General features: G+C 46.9%; 1 protein-coding gene across 1 annotated transcript; it reads left to right on the forward strand.

The window, feature by feature from the left end:
• Positions 1-7,219: 7,219 nt before the first annotated feature.
• On the forward strand, positions 7,220-15,141 carry LOC144163339 (uncharacterized). The gene is made up of 3 exons (XM_077694275.1): positions 7,220-7,313; positions 12,151-12,400; positions 14,226-15,141. The coding sequence occupies exons 2-3, from the start codon at positions 12,178-12,180 to the stop codon at positions 14,531-14,533; spliced, it is 531 nt and encodes a 176-aa protein (XP_077550401.1). The 5' UTR covers positions 7,220-7,313; positions 12,151-12,177; the 3' UTR covers positions 14,534-15,141.
• Positions 15,142-15,147: the final 6 nt, after the last annotated feature.

Raw genomic sequence — 15,147 nt, forward strand, 5'->3', positions numbered from 1 at the left:
AGAAGACCCGAAAATCTGCAGTTTGTCGCGTTTTTTGTATGTATTTTCGAGTGGACTGAATTGTGGCTTAGAATTGTTTACCCGAAATAAGTTTTGTGCGCGGAAAAGTCTGGTGATCATGGGCTTCTTGCATCATAAATGCATGGTATTCAGCGCTTGAAAAGATTTTTCAGAAGAAATTATTGCAGCTGTAGTGGTGAGCCATTTCACTACAGTAAAATGTGGCAGAAATACATCTGCGATACAAAGTATGTGAAAGAGTGAGAACATTGGCAGTCTCGTATCCCGTGGCCCAGATTGTGGCTTGGTAGTTTCCATCATGCATTCAGCTCCTCACATTGGCACACACATGATGCTACGACAAATTAGGAACTGGGTCCTCCAAAAGGTACACTAGCTAGGCGCTTCATGCCATAGCTGCTGCATTGGCATAACCTCCACGTCTCTGTATATGTGTCAGTATATGCTATGTTGGCCATATTTTACCGAGTCCCCTCATGCAAAGGACTTAATTGCCATATTTTACCGAGTCCCCTCATGCAAAGGACTTAATTCAGGACACCCAGCCGATAGGGTCAGAGAAGCTGTATAGACGGTAACAGGAAGGGTATACACTTGGCCAACCATCATGTCTCCATCATATGAAAACCCATGGGTTCTATGCAGGCTCAATAGTCTACGTCAAAGAGAATCTTAAGATGTGCCTGGAACGTGAAAGCCTCAGCGGATTGTTTGTGTCCATGGGTATATGCAGCGAACACACTGCAAATGTAATTGATAGGCAAAGGTCAAGGCTGTAATGGTGGGAGTTTAACCAAAAGAAATGGTGAAAAACATCCCAATTTCAAACTGCATTGGTGTAATATGGGCACGAGTGACATCATATGGACGTGCACTGTAAATGCAGTTATCTGTGTTAACTGTACGTTACCACTCAAGTGATACGATCAAACGGAATGGAGGCCCCACTGCAATTGCCCAGTTATGCTTTTTTTACGGTGGGTTCGGTTGGTGGCTGTCAATTGCACAAACAAGATTCTGTGATGTCATAGAGAAATAGCTGGAAAATGTGTATAGAACTTCCACTGCTCTACACATTTTCTGTACTATCTTATTTGTTTGAAGTTTACAATAAAATTGATGTCATTTGTTTTTTGGGCAAAGAAGTCTTTTTCATGAACGAACCTTGTATTTTTTCTTCGTAGCCTCTGCAACAGCCTGCCTACTGTGCCCCTAAGCAGTGGTCACTAAACAAATGCCCACTTGCCAGCCAGATACTGGCCAGCTAGACTGGTGTCAACAAAAAAGGAATCTTTCTTGGCTTCTCTGCAGAGCTTTGCACTCAAGCAAAAAGATCACTTGGTTGTTTGGCTTTCCTGCAGGACTGTAGCGTAGTGCTAGAAGTCATCACTTGCTTATTTGGCACTTTTTCTGTGTATTGGGCCAAGAAACCCTTGCGTTTTATTTGGAAAAGGAACTTCACACCACAGACCGTGCAGAGAAAGTAGAGCTACTGACTTTTTTCACAGCCACGGAAGTTTGGTAGAATCACTTGTCATTGACAAACACCACGTTTGCTTTCTGTCTAAAGGTGTGAATCTGGGAGAGTTGATTTATATTTTGGGGAAAAATACAGCGACAATAACAGTACTGAAGTACAAGGAAAGGTGCTGTGATGAACAGTGTCCATGTGTTCGCAGCTTTTTTGTCCAGTTTCTTTCCCGTTTTTTTTCATGGACTTGCTACAGTGCCTGATCAAGCCTGTTTTTGTGTAACAAAAATGTCAACAGCGAAGCACTTATCAATGCTCACATGCTGCCCGTTGACACCAAAGCAGAAGTACGTTCATTGGAGTCATTTTATTGTTGAAGCCTTCCAGGATACTTACAGCTTTCAGCTGTACTGCAATATTCACAAACAACAATAAAGACATTCACGTCCACATAGGTGTCCTTGGCTCCAGTTCCTGCACAAGGTATTAAGTACTCTCGGGAGAGGGTAATCTCAAGCTGTACAATAGCCATTCCCTCGTAGATGTGTTCCATAAATTGTTTTTTAGGCTTGTTAGCTTAAAAAATAGTTTCAGTGCCCCCCCTTTTTTTTTCAAGCTAATTACCACCACCAGAGAATGTGCTTTCTAGCAGTTGGGCTCTGCTGGGTATGCATCGTTGCAAACAAAATATGGGACACTGTATTATGGCCCTTACGACTAAGCATAGTCACTTAAGCAATTAGCCGAAACAGTTTTTTACACAACACGGAGTCAAAAAGCAAAAGAACATGAAATATCTCCTTGCAATTAGAAACTTTTACTGTTCACCCCCTCCCCAAAACACAGAGCAGACAATTAAAAGCTGTGAACACAAGTATTTACGTCAAGTTGAATTCCACAGGGTGCTCCGGATGGGTACATTGATGTCACAGTCAATCAGAATTCGTGAATCCACTGTAAGCCTTCGAGAGAAGCTCTCACCTTTTACTGGCCATCCAACTGAGTGGGCATGAAAGTATAGAACATTGTTGGTTATGTTGACTTCCAAGCCAAACACGAGTAAACAAAAAACTAGCGTACCAAAATACATAATCAGAACAGATGCAGGATGACGTTTTGTTGGCTAACCGGGTTGAAGAAGGCAGAAGGCACTGGGGCAAAGGTTAGGGAAATAAAATCCATGCGGTAATTGTGAACGAAGTTATGAGACGCGGCCAGACGATCAGCTGGTAACCCTATGTAGAAAATTTCAACGTAGACAAAACATTGTTTCCTGTGCATTCAATAATAGCTGCCTAGAGATTGCTTAGAATTCGCAGCTCATTTGAAGTCTTGCATATCATGAAAGCACAATAGTATTATTCGAAGGAACAAATTCGAAAAACATAGATGAACAACAAGTCACTTGTTTACCCTGAGCACACCAAACTTGAAAGCACTATTTAACACAAGTGTCAAGCTTGGCACAAACGGCTATCTTATCGGCTTGACTTCTCCCGAACTTGCACATTTGGAGCTTGAGCCACCTTGCACAAGAAGCCAGCCAGTGGGCGGTTGGTTTCAGCGATAGCTGAGTACCTATGCTGCCCATGGACGGGCGGCTGCTGGGCTCTCCCATTCACCAGGCCACCCACGAAAGTGGAGCTGCGCTCCCTGCATGCAGCGTGCACGGATCGTTTCCGCGGGGTAGTAAGGTTTCTCGCAGTACCCCGCGAGAAAAATTGCAGAACAGGCTACATGCCAGGACGGATTGCGTTCGACGATGCCCTGCGTTACCTGACGATACTTGATTCGTGCACACTGACGCCGCTGACACTGCGTCGCTCGCGCTATCACGTCATCAAAGTCAGCTACCTCGTTAGCCACGGCGCAAAGCGCTGGAAAACTGATCCGCACGTTTTACGCCAGAATCAAAATACAAGGCTTGGAATGCAAGTAGCGATCGGAACAAGTAGACAACGAATGCAGGAGCATAAAGCCGATGGCACGCGAACTCCAAGACAATATGAAGCTAGCAACATATTTAACGGCAACAAAAGGAGCACGGAAAAAAGCAGGGCGAAGCAGCTTGCCAAAATAGGATGCGTTAGGCTTACCAAGACTAGCAGCAGCAAGTTCACGAAAAATACTCAATAAATCATTTCAAACAACCCTCCGAACAAGAAAAAAGCGCCGCGAGGCAGCCGCTGTGCAAGGCGATAACACAGAACAAGGAGGATAAGGACGTAACGTTGCGCAGGCTTGCGGTTGGAGCCAAGGCCGGAATCCCACATGGCGCACACACGCCGTCAAAAACGTCTTCAAATGCATGGAGGAAGAAAAAGTTAGGAGACGGCGCCGCCAGAGAAACGTGAAGCCTATACATAAAAAGTAAAATCGAAGTCGGCCCAGGCGTCACTGCACCACGTGACCCTACCGCGCCACCGCTGTATGGGCCGCCGCGCAGTCTTCAATTTCGTCTGCTCGAAACTGCTCTGCGGCCCGTTGTCACGAAACCTGCTATATGTTGGTGTTTTTTCCACGGCTTTTGTCTTCCGCACGTACGCGGCACTCCTGCCCGCACGCGGGCATGAGATCGCCGAGCAGACAAATGCAGGAAGGACGGGGAAAAGCTACCGCCAACGAAACACGAGAGATGCGCCGGAGTCGGAGACCGCCGCCGCCGCCGGCCCACCCGACCATAGAGGTCACGTGCTGGGCCGACTGCGGCGGCTTGAGAAAGGGAAACGGCGGAGGGAGCGGCTTCAACGGAGCTGGGCTTGCGAAAGCTAGCTGCGTGACGTCATGTCGTCTCCGAACTTTTTCTTCCTCCGTGTTCAAATGTGCAAAAAAAAAAAAAATAGTGACGTCACAGGAAGTCACGTGACTAGTTTAGTTTGACGTCACTTCTGCGGGGCAGGAGCCACCGCGAGGGGGCTAGATCTCGTACCCCGCGCGGGGCACGAGACTTACCCAAAAATGTTACCCCTTACTGTTCATTATGGATTCGAGACAAGAAAGAAGCCATATCGCTAGCTTAGCCAAGTAGGCGAGGAACGTCGCTAGCGGCAATGGCGCCGCCCACGGCGGCCCGCGACTGCAGCGACAGATGTACCTCTAGTATATATTAGCATGAAACTCTATGGTGGGCATACGCATGCACCCCTTGTGCTCACACTCGAACAGGCTTGAAAGCCGGCTTCAGCGTTACATTAATCTATCTGCGGTGGTGCACCATTTATAACCATCGGAGTTCTTTTCCTTGGCTTTTTTTTTTTGCTAACGCCACCGAACCTAGCTCAAGCTTAAACAGCGCCGCTGGTTATACATTATGTCAATTCATATCGTTTTAAACATCGTGAGTTACAAAACAATCCTCCACTTGTAAGAATTGCTCAGCCCACCTGCGTAAACGGGCATAAAATACCTCCACAGTTGGAGGTCTTTTACAACCTTTTTCATAGTTGACGCAAGACAGCTTCGCTCTAAAGAATTGGCCGCGCAACTCCTTACTTTGCTGCAAATGTCGATGAAGGACGTTAGTCTTCTGCCTCCTCTGCCCCTCTTCTATCCTCCGCCCACCACGTGCCCTCCCTTTCGATAAACACGGAAGAGGTATGCTGAAGTCAATTCAATTTTCCCGCGTTCCATCAACTAAAACCTTTCGTTACTGTTGGACTTGGAACACCACCGCCACAAGGTCCGGGCTCGCGCGAGGTCTTTTTGTATTTGTTCCGGTCAAAATATTGTTTTGAATGCGTACTCCTTTTTTTTTTTTTTGCTATCGCAAGTATCAAGCGCATCTTCATTTTTAATTAAAACAACACTAGAATACCAGTTGTGCGTTGATGTTTTGCCTACAACATGCCTAGTGTTTCTTTCTCGCTCAACAACGTTGTCAAGTATGAAGTATATGCTTCCAGATTGAGTGGTTCGGAAAGGTTTTTGGTTATGCAGTAAAAGCTCGCTAATTCGAACTCGTAGGGGACCATAAAAATGTTTGAATTACGCGGAGTTCGAATTAGCGGGTGGGTGCTAGAATGAATGGAAATCGCGCCACACTGCGTGCGTGGGCAGAACACGAAGAAGCGACCTCTGGACTCGTTATTGCGAATTAGGCGCTACTACACGTTTGTGGCAGGTGATTTTGTAAATAATGTTCCGTAAATATTAATGGCATGCGCCGGAGCAGTGGAGCCGGTGGCGCTGCGCCCTCTTTAGACGCCGAATAAGCTGTTGAAGGAGCGTAGTGCACGCGCCACGCTGTTTTAAAGACGATAGTCTTTTTAAAGACGATAGTCTTTCTTCGGCTACTTAAACCCAGAAATTTTGGTCTGTCTGTATGTCTGTCTGTCCGTCTGTCAGTCTGTGACTCGATTCAGCCACCCGGCCAAAGCAAAACAATGCCTGCGCAATAGTCTTATATAGCCACAGCTAAATCTACCCGTCTATGTCCGGTGTAATGTTCATACTTGTCAACATTGTTGAAGAAGAACAAGACATTACGCAAATATGAGACAACAAATCAAAACAGAAGTGATATTTGCAGTGTTCCTTTATAAAAAAATCAAACATGCTTGACTTTTGCGAAATCAAATACTTCATCAACTGCAGAAAAAGAATTCACTCCGCCGTCGCCTGCTGTCCCCCGCGCCACTATAGCCTCTGACGCCATTTTAAGAAATCAACCGGCAACAGTTACGCAAGGTTCCACTAGGTAGGTTCCACGTTCTGTTTGCAACGCAAGTGGAGTAGGGAAACGCGGTTCTATAAACGTTGAAGTAGGGCGCCTCAATTAACGCGCGTCTTTGCCGTACGGCAGCGTTCGCATCGAGACACCCGGTTTGGTGCAGTGGAACGCGGGAAATTTAAAATGATTTAAGCAAACCTTTGGCGTCTTTACCTTGGGAGGAGCGCGACGCAAGAGGAACAACATGAGAGGTGAGCGGGAAAGCGAAGGGAGCCATTTACTTTATAAAAGTCGATAAAGACTATCGTCTTTTGACGACATTTGCAACGAAAGGAGCAGATACGCGGCCAATTTTTTTTCTGCTTTGCTGTTTTGCATCTCTAGTAAATTTGCTTTGGTTTGGATTCGCAACGCATTTTAATCACTCTGGGCCGTCTTCTTCTGCGAGAAGGGATGCAAACCGGGGTATCATAGTTCGAATTAACCGTTATAGATATCGACGCGTTCGAATTATCGGAAGTTTTCCCCCATTAAAATATACAGTGATGTGCCGGGAGAAGGGCGTGAGTTCGAACTAAGCGGAAGTTCGAATTAACCGAGTTCGAATTAACGAGCCTTTACTGTATCAACTTCTCCTTCAAAAATTGTGTTAATTTTTGGCCGGATGGCTAAATCGAGGGGCAGACAGACGGACAGACCAAAAGTTCAGATAGCCCAAGAGATGCTATTGTATTCCAAAGAATAAGTGGGACGCGTTAAATAAGCACTGCACGAGGGCACGAAACGAGCGTCGGTTCACGGTAGTTGCTGTTTCTGTTGCCGCCGGCTGTCTGTCTGCGCCGTTGTTTTTATTTCAAACACGAGGGCGGGCTAATCGCTGCGGAGGTATCGATCCAGTTTTTGCGAAAGGTTGAATCGGGGCTCGTGGTTGGCCGGGCGACGCGAGAAGGCGGGTTTCCAGTTGGCTAAGCGACAGCCAGTAACATCGGGAACGAGGCGCCACCCGCAACGCCATTGGACGATCGATCGGAGACCGCTCGCAGCGCCACGTGCCGCCACCACGGGCTCGGCGTTCAAATCGGCGGGGAGCACAAACACAACATCCCGGTCTACGCGGCACCCGGACAAGCTCTCCGAGGGACAAGCAGACAAGTAGGACACGATTTTGTCTCCTTGCTAAGCCGCCAGGGATGTTTGTTTGTTTTATATTTTTATTGTGTTGGCGGGTGTTTACCGGCTTCTCGTTTCATGTAAAAAAAAAAAAACATTTTCTAGCTGCACGCTGGATCATTCGCGCTCGAATGTCGAGCATAGGGTGGAAGTAAGTTTTGCAATAGAATGAAACCACTGTAAGCTTTTCCGGTTTCCACTTTTGTATTCGCCACGAGAAATCCCAGTTTAGTGTGTAATTCGCACAAGGAAATCACGTACCGGTTGAAGGGCGGGTGTCATATTGCGGCCTTTTTCTCTCACTTTTTTTTTCTTGCGGACCAGTGGCGCTAATAATGTTGACAAGCTTGGTGCCATTCGAGCAAAATAAGAGATAGAACATCCCGTCGTCTTATAGGGCTATTAATTAAGATGGAGAGGTTTTATGTCAGAAGAAATTACGTTTTAGCTCCATAGCAATTAAGCTAAAAGGCCAGTCAACAATCGGAACATGTGAATATTGAAGTGATAAACCTGAACTAAAAACGAATTGAACGTGGGACCAAACTCACTTAATCACATGAAATCCTACTTGTGTCTACGTACCTGCACGCTTGCCATTGAGAGAAGAACAGTTTTGCGGCGCCAGATCCACCAGCGTATTGAACTGCATTTATCTCAGCCCAGCAGATCTCAGAACCCTTTTCATTGCTCGCTCAAAGCGCTTTCACGCAGTAGTTTGCTACAACGCCGCTGAGCCTCACTGTTTGCTCGGTGTGAAGGTTTTGCCGCAGTACTTTGGTGCATAACGGCAAAGCCCCACAACGCGATTCTAATGCCGAAAGCCAATGATAACGGCAGTGATAATTATCATGTTTTTTCTTATAGTTTTCCAGATGGAAACGTTTTGATTATTTGTAGTGAAATCTCCGTAGAATCAATCATCGGTGATTACTATAATACATGCAATATTACCAGCAAGCAATAAAGAATTAAGGAAAGCTTAAATAAAATGTAGCACTTACAATATCAAAATGTAGCTACTAAACCCTCAATTAGAGATTTGAGAACGCAGCTTCAAATTTTTGAAAACTAAGATAAATGCGAAGTGAGAAGGTTCTACACAACAAAACAACATTATTGGCCATCCTAAACGAATTTCCTAAATGCCAAGCTTTCTCGATGGCGATAATTATCTGTATTGCCACACATGCAAACGCAGGTAAGGATCCCCGTGTCGTTACAGGAAACAAATGCTGCAATACGTATAGCTCGACCAGTTTGAGGGAAACTAGTGCGAGTATGCTTCGCATTAACAGTTATGTTTGTTTCCCTGCAACAATACCCGTGGTGCTGCAGTGCGCGCTTTACAGGCAGGTCTCTCTTGGGATGAGGGGCCAGACAGCCAGATAGTCCCTGAAAACGGGTTGAGTAAGCAAGAAATGTTTTGCACGAAAAAGCATGCATATCATTTGAATGTCTGAGAAGTTGACAGAAAGTAATTTGCCTTACGTTTCATGTTGAACCAAATCGTACCCCGTGAATGGCATGAGCAAGAACGTCAAGTTCGTGAACACTAAATTTTTGCTATCAACTTGTACAACATTCGTCTTTGAGAAATTTAAAAAAAGAAGTTCTATGGCCTTCAAACATGTCTGGCTTTATTTGCTTAATTTGACCTCACGTCTTATAGAACCTGTCAACGCAACGTCACTGAGTAAACATTTTTTTGTTCTTTTATTTCTTTTCATGGTTCCGCCCATGTTTGGATGCCAACCAAGCTGATGCGTTATTTTGGCGAAATTCACTTCATCAACCTAACTCACTTCTCTGAATGATTTTGCGTGACTACGATTGTCATTCAAGTACACGTTTCGGTTCTGCTACAAAACGATGTACCAAGTAGCTGCTCATTTCAGGTATTAATAGGCTACATCACTAACCGTTCCATTTTAATCCTGCAGCCTGGGTCCTTTCGAGCCTAACTGAAATGAGTTTTTGACCTTTGAATTACTAGTAGAACTTCCGCGCTTGTGTACATGCCGCGAACACGTACTTTATTCCGTCAATTCACAGGTACTAATACAATGGACGCAAATATAGTTTCCGTTCATTCGTTACTTCGCAGATTTCGTGTTTTTTTCCCTCAAAAGACCTACATACAGCCGTGACACAAGCAGCAATTATAACAAACGCTGGCGGCTTCACTGCACGCTATAACGTGGTTATATTGCGCAGTAGCCATGGTTTCGAAGACCACGTGCAACAAGGCGTGATAACGTACTTCCGCTATCCTGTATCGACTTCCTTTTTGTCGACATAGCGGGGAAGTGCTAGACGCCGTGTCATTTGCCGCACATCCGTCCTTCAGGAGGTGAGTGACATATCCTGCGTTGATAAGTGAGTCTGTTCAGCCCGCAGCTGTAGAGAAAATGGTATTGACGTCAACTAGCCCAAGCGGCGCACTAAGATTTCGAGTGAAACCATGACCGGGTTGATTGCAGGCGTAATCTTATCAGCACATGGTTTACTGCACATAAGTGTGGGAATCGAGTGGGGCGTAATAAGGAATGCAGAAATTGGAGCCACAAAGACCGCGCTCGTGCTGCAGCGAAAACAACAACTGACGAGTTGCCTGCCGCCAGCTGGTAATCGTATCTTCGTTGTCGTCATAGCTTCCGGACAGGATTTATTTTAGTGGAAATTAGCGCCAACGACGATTATCTTTGCGCTCACCTGGTAGTCTGGAAACGGGTTGCCGGTATACCGTAATTTTTGTTCCAAAAAATGGAAAAGCTTAATTTTTTTTTTGCGAAGCTGCGCAGTTAGCATACTTACCCAATACAGTACGGGAATTCGTAAAGATTCTGCGTAAGGTGACAAATAAGTCCGTAAAAAAACTCCAGCACGTGGTTTTTTGTGCAGATAGACATCCAACCACGCAGGCAGGCTTCCTTGGATCAGTGACATGGCCACAGGGCCCTCAAGGAATTAATACCCAGGTGTCAGCCTGGACTAGTTTCGTTTCTTTTTTTCTTTTACTTTTGCTGATCTCCTTTTTTTTTTGCTTTCATAGTTTTCGCATCTCCATCACATCTTTCATTCCGTTGTTCTTTTTTTATCCTATTCTAAAACATGCGAGGTCCGCTTCTGACTGTTCACGCGGTCATATCCCCAAAACCATCGCCTCCTGCATTTTACAATGCCAAACGAATCGCCCACTTTCCAAAGGGAGTGAGTGGTGCGCCTGCAGTGTCCATATGTCTCAAGGTGGGGCTACGAGCTGAACCGGGATCACCCGACTGTAACTAAATTCGAGAGAGGCTAGTGCCTGGTTGCCAAGACAACCGATGTTTGAGGTTGTCGGAGTAACGACGCTCTCGCTAGCGTTAGAAAACTCAAACGCGCGGCGGAGCACGTTTTGCCAACGTTTCCGCTTACCACCACGCGCGTCGCCCAAGGTGAACCGGTCACATGACTAAAGCGCTGGGAAGGCTAGCGATTGGGGGAGAGTGGCCGGAGTAGAAGGAGAGGGCTTGGTTCGCCGGTACGGGCTGATGCGTTTGGCTTTGTAAAAATACAGGAGGCGATGCCATAACTTGCGCTCATGCAAACGTTGACCTTTGCACAGCATCGAACAGCACGCCAGAAACGTGCTCTGTTTATAGAACAATGATGTGAAATGGCTTAGGTGCAAACTACAGCATGAGACGTTGAAGAGTGTTACCCGCCATGGTGGCTCAGTGGCTAAGGCGTTGTGCTGCTGAGAACGCGGTCGTGGGTTCGATTCCCGGCCTCGGCGGCCACTTTTCTGGTGGAGACGAAAAGCAAAAACGCCCGTGCGTACGAGATTTCGGCGCACGTTAAAGATCCCCAGGTGGTCAGAATTAATCCGGAGCCCTCCACTACGGCGCGCCTCATCGCCTGCGTTGCGTCGGTGCGTTAAACCCCATAATCAATCAATCCATCAATGTAGAAGAGTGTTGAAGGGGCCATTAAGGCAACATGCAAGTTCGGTTCGTTAAAGGAACTGCTTTGTCCCGACAACAATGAAAACAATGTTACCGCAAACTTTAAACCGATAATCGAGATATTAAAGAAAACATCTGAGGCATGCAGTGCTGACTCGCCAGACACTTCACCGCATTTTTTTGTGACGTCACAAAACCTTGTTTGTGTGATTAGCCATCGCAGAGGAACACGACGGGGTGACTGTAGTGGGGCCTCCAGTTCCATTTGATCGCATCACTCGAATGCTAACTTGAACACACTGATGACTATGTTTTTAGTGCTGGTCCACAATACACCAGTCCGTCCTATAATACGGAACTGTAGCGCCAAATTTGAAAGTTTATAATTGAACCCGCTGCGGTGGCTCGGTGGCTATGGCGTTATGCTGCTGAGTCCAGGGGCGCTGGTTCGATTCCCAGCCACGGCGGCAGCTTTTCCGATGGAGGATTTTGGCGAACGTCAGAGATGTCCAGGTGATGAAAATTAATCCGGAGCCCCCCACTACGGCGCGACTCATCGCCTGTGTAGCGTCGGCGCGTTAAGGCTAATAATGAAATGAAATTAATACTCCTGTCGCTTTTTTTTTGGGGGGGGGGGGGGTGTTAGGGTGTTAGAAACATCTTTCGGGGTTGAAATGCGACTGGGTGTGTTACCAAAGGCTACTTCTTTCAATCTGTACTGTTTTTTTTTTTTGTCATGACAAGGCCGGTTTTTATTTTTTAACAAGACCGACTTTTTTTTTCTTCTGAAACGCCACGCGCGTGCGGCGCTTCGGCATCCCGTTCACTCGAGGGAAGCCGCTCAGTGTGATCGGTGCGGCGGCCAACAGGGCGAGACGGAGCCAACGGGGCCGGCCATGGACTCCTCCTCCCTGCGGGACTCGACGGACACGACGGACTCGGAGGACCGGAACGGCCTGAGCGACGACAGCAGCTGTGATGAGCCGTGCTCGCCGCCGGCGGCCTCGGGTTACGGACGCGTCTCCTCGACGTCGGGCAGCAGCCCGTCCAGCCACCACAGGCGGCCCCGAAAGGCCACGCGACGCATGTTCACCAACAGGTACGTATATAGGCGCATTGGTGAACCTATGGTGTCTCTATATCGAACTTTTATATCTCTAAGTATATATTCCCACGAAACACTGTGTATGCATATTGTGTACATACGTATAGACGTACCGCTGACTTATACGGCGGGATGTGCTCATATCGAACTATGATACCTCGAATGATTCGTTATATCGGACAGCCTAAACAACTCTACAAATTGAATCAAATTGTCAGATCACTAAAACATTGCGTACGTTGCGAACGTGCACACGTATAGTGTTGAACTTATGCAATGGAATGTGTTTACATCGAACTTCAATATTTATAGTTATTCGTTGCATCGAACAGCCTAAATAACTACAAATCAAATCAAATGGACAGATCACTAAAACATTGTTTACGTTGCGAACGTGCACACGTACTGTTGAACTTATGCAGTGGAATGTGTTTTTACACCGAACTTCAATATCTCTAATTATTCGTTATATCGAACAGCCCTAACAACTCCATCAAACATTGTGTACATCGCGAGTCTCCTACATCAAATTTCCTATTATATCGAAATATTTCTTATAACCGACTTGACTAGAATGGTGATAGGGCATGATGGAAGTCGACATTTTGAAACATTACAAGTGACAGACGGCACCCATGAAGATAGGAGCAACGCTGACTCGTGACTGAATGATCTAAAAGCAACGGGAGGTTGTAAGGTGTCTTTCCTAATGCACGCATAGACACATATGATAATGCATTACCGGGCTTTTTTTTTTTTAATCCAAAGAGCATGCCAGGATACATTTCATCCAAACAGACAAGCCAACTGCTTAATTTCTGAGCCATGCGTTGGAATTACTCAAACGGAAATCAAATTCTCTGATACTTTCTGAAGCTTCCTTAGCGTTTTTGAGACGTGCTGTCTTGAAAGAGCGGCTATTGACTTGCGATTTGTTTTCAAACGTCTGGTAATCTACATGCAGAAGTGCTTAAGAAAAGGCGAACATTTCACAAGTTTATTTTATTAAAATTCGTCGCTACAGCTAACCTGCGATCTACCCATCGCTTAATGTTCTTGGTGTCGTCTGTCGTTGACCTTTCGCTCTGTTTTGTTAACTGCTTTCTTTTGACAAAGTAGATACTTTTTGGCGGATACTTAAAAAACCTAAAGACGTTGCGTATACTTAAAGAAATGACCAGGAAGAAGCTGTTTCGTTATATTAAGTGCGTTTTGTGCTTCTGTCTGTGCGGTTTCCCTCGATTTGCGCGATTGGCAAGGCTCCTTACCGTTGTAGGATTATGGTGAAGATCGTGTGACAATAGGTCATTTGATTAGGAGAGAGAGAGAGAGAGAGAGAGAGAGAGAGAGAGAGAGAGAGAGAGAGAGAGAGAGAGAGAGAGAGAGGAGAGAGAGAGAGAGAGAGAGAGAGAGAGAGAGAGAGAGATGAGAGAGAGAGAGAGAGAGAGAGAGAGAGGCGAGCTAGGGGGGAAAGGGACTGAAATAACTGCAGTAGGTGTCCATGAAACGACCTAAGAACATCTTTAAAAAACGTGCACCACGTGTATCACGGGCACCCCGAAACAGCGGGCCCTGTATAGCCTAAAGCTGACCTGTCGAGGCTGTCTAGCCCGAGCACCTATTATCACGCTCGAGCTCGTATATATTGAACGCGGGTAGTTTGGGTTGCAGCTTACATAGAGAAATGCGAACACACCCCTTATTTTTAAGTGTTCGCATAGACTTTGTAGTGCGTACCTGAGCTTATCGAAGTATATCGAACACTGCCAATGCCCTTGGTATTGGACCTTTGAAATAACCGCGCACAGTGCTGGGCTCCGTGGCGCGCGCTCGTGGCAGCCGGGAGCGGTTGGCGGCAGCAGAACGTGAACGGGGCGTTCGCCGACCTTCGCCGCCTGGTGCCCACCCACCCGCCGGACAAGAAGCTGAGCAAGAACGAGATCCTGCGGCTGGCCATCCGCTACATCCGCCTGCTCAGCTCCATCCTCGACTACCAGCGCCACCGGGACGGCCTCCTGCTGCTCTGCTCGGTGCGCGTCAAGCAGGAGCCGCCCGAGGTGGACGGCCACGTGACGGGGAACGACGCCACCCCCTCCACGCCTCCCAGCTCGCCGGCGTCCAGCCTGAGTAGCATGGCCGAGCCGTGACTGCTGCCGCCCCCCGCGAGCTCGCGTGGCTCCTGAAGGAGACGGACCCTGCCTGCCGCTTGTGCGATGTCCGATGAGTGATTTGGGAAAAAGCCCCTGCTTCTGTGGCATCTTCAGGAGTGGACCGTGTGCGCAATAGGAGTGGGTGGTGAGGTGGGGACGGAGAAGTCGAAAGAGGTGAAGAGCTCTAATGAGAGAGAGAGAGAGAGAGAGAGAGAGAGAGAGAGAGAGAGAGAGAGAGAGAGAGAGAGAGAGAGAGAGTATTGATACAGGGTGATCCGCGACTGCGAGTAGATAAAACATGAAGCGGGCACGGGGCAGTCATAAATTCGAAGAACATTGGCCTTGCAATGGTCAAACGAAACAAGCGACGGGCATGGGAGGTGAGTAGTTTATTGCAGACAACAGCCTCCAAGTTACGTGATGCTATTCATTGTTTAAAATGGTGAATCTCACAGCACCTTCACAGCGCTGCACCGCGTAATGATAGATAGCTTGTGATAGTGAGATGATGAAGCTTTTCCTATATAGTACCGGCTTGGAGCAGGAGCTACGTTGCGTCATTTAACGAACCATTCAATTATCGGTTCTGACATTAAAAAGGGCAGGACTGC

Source organism: Haemaphysalis longicornis, unplaced genomic scaffold (genome assembly GCF_048455015.1).
Source record: "Haemaphysalis longicornis isolate Haplotype H1 unplaced genomic scaffold, Haemaphysalis longicornis Haplotype H1 scaffold_12, whole genome shotgun sequence".
Lineage (NCBI taxonomy): Eukaryota > Metazoa > Arthropoda > Arachnida > Ixodida > Ixodidae > Haemaphysalis > Haemaphysalis longicornis.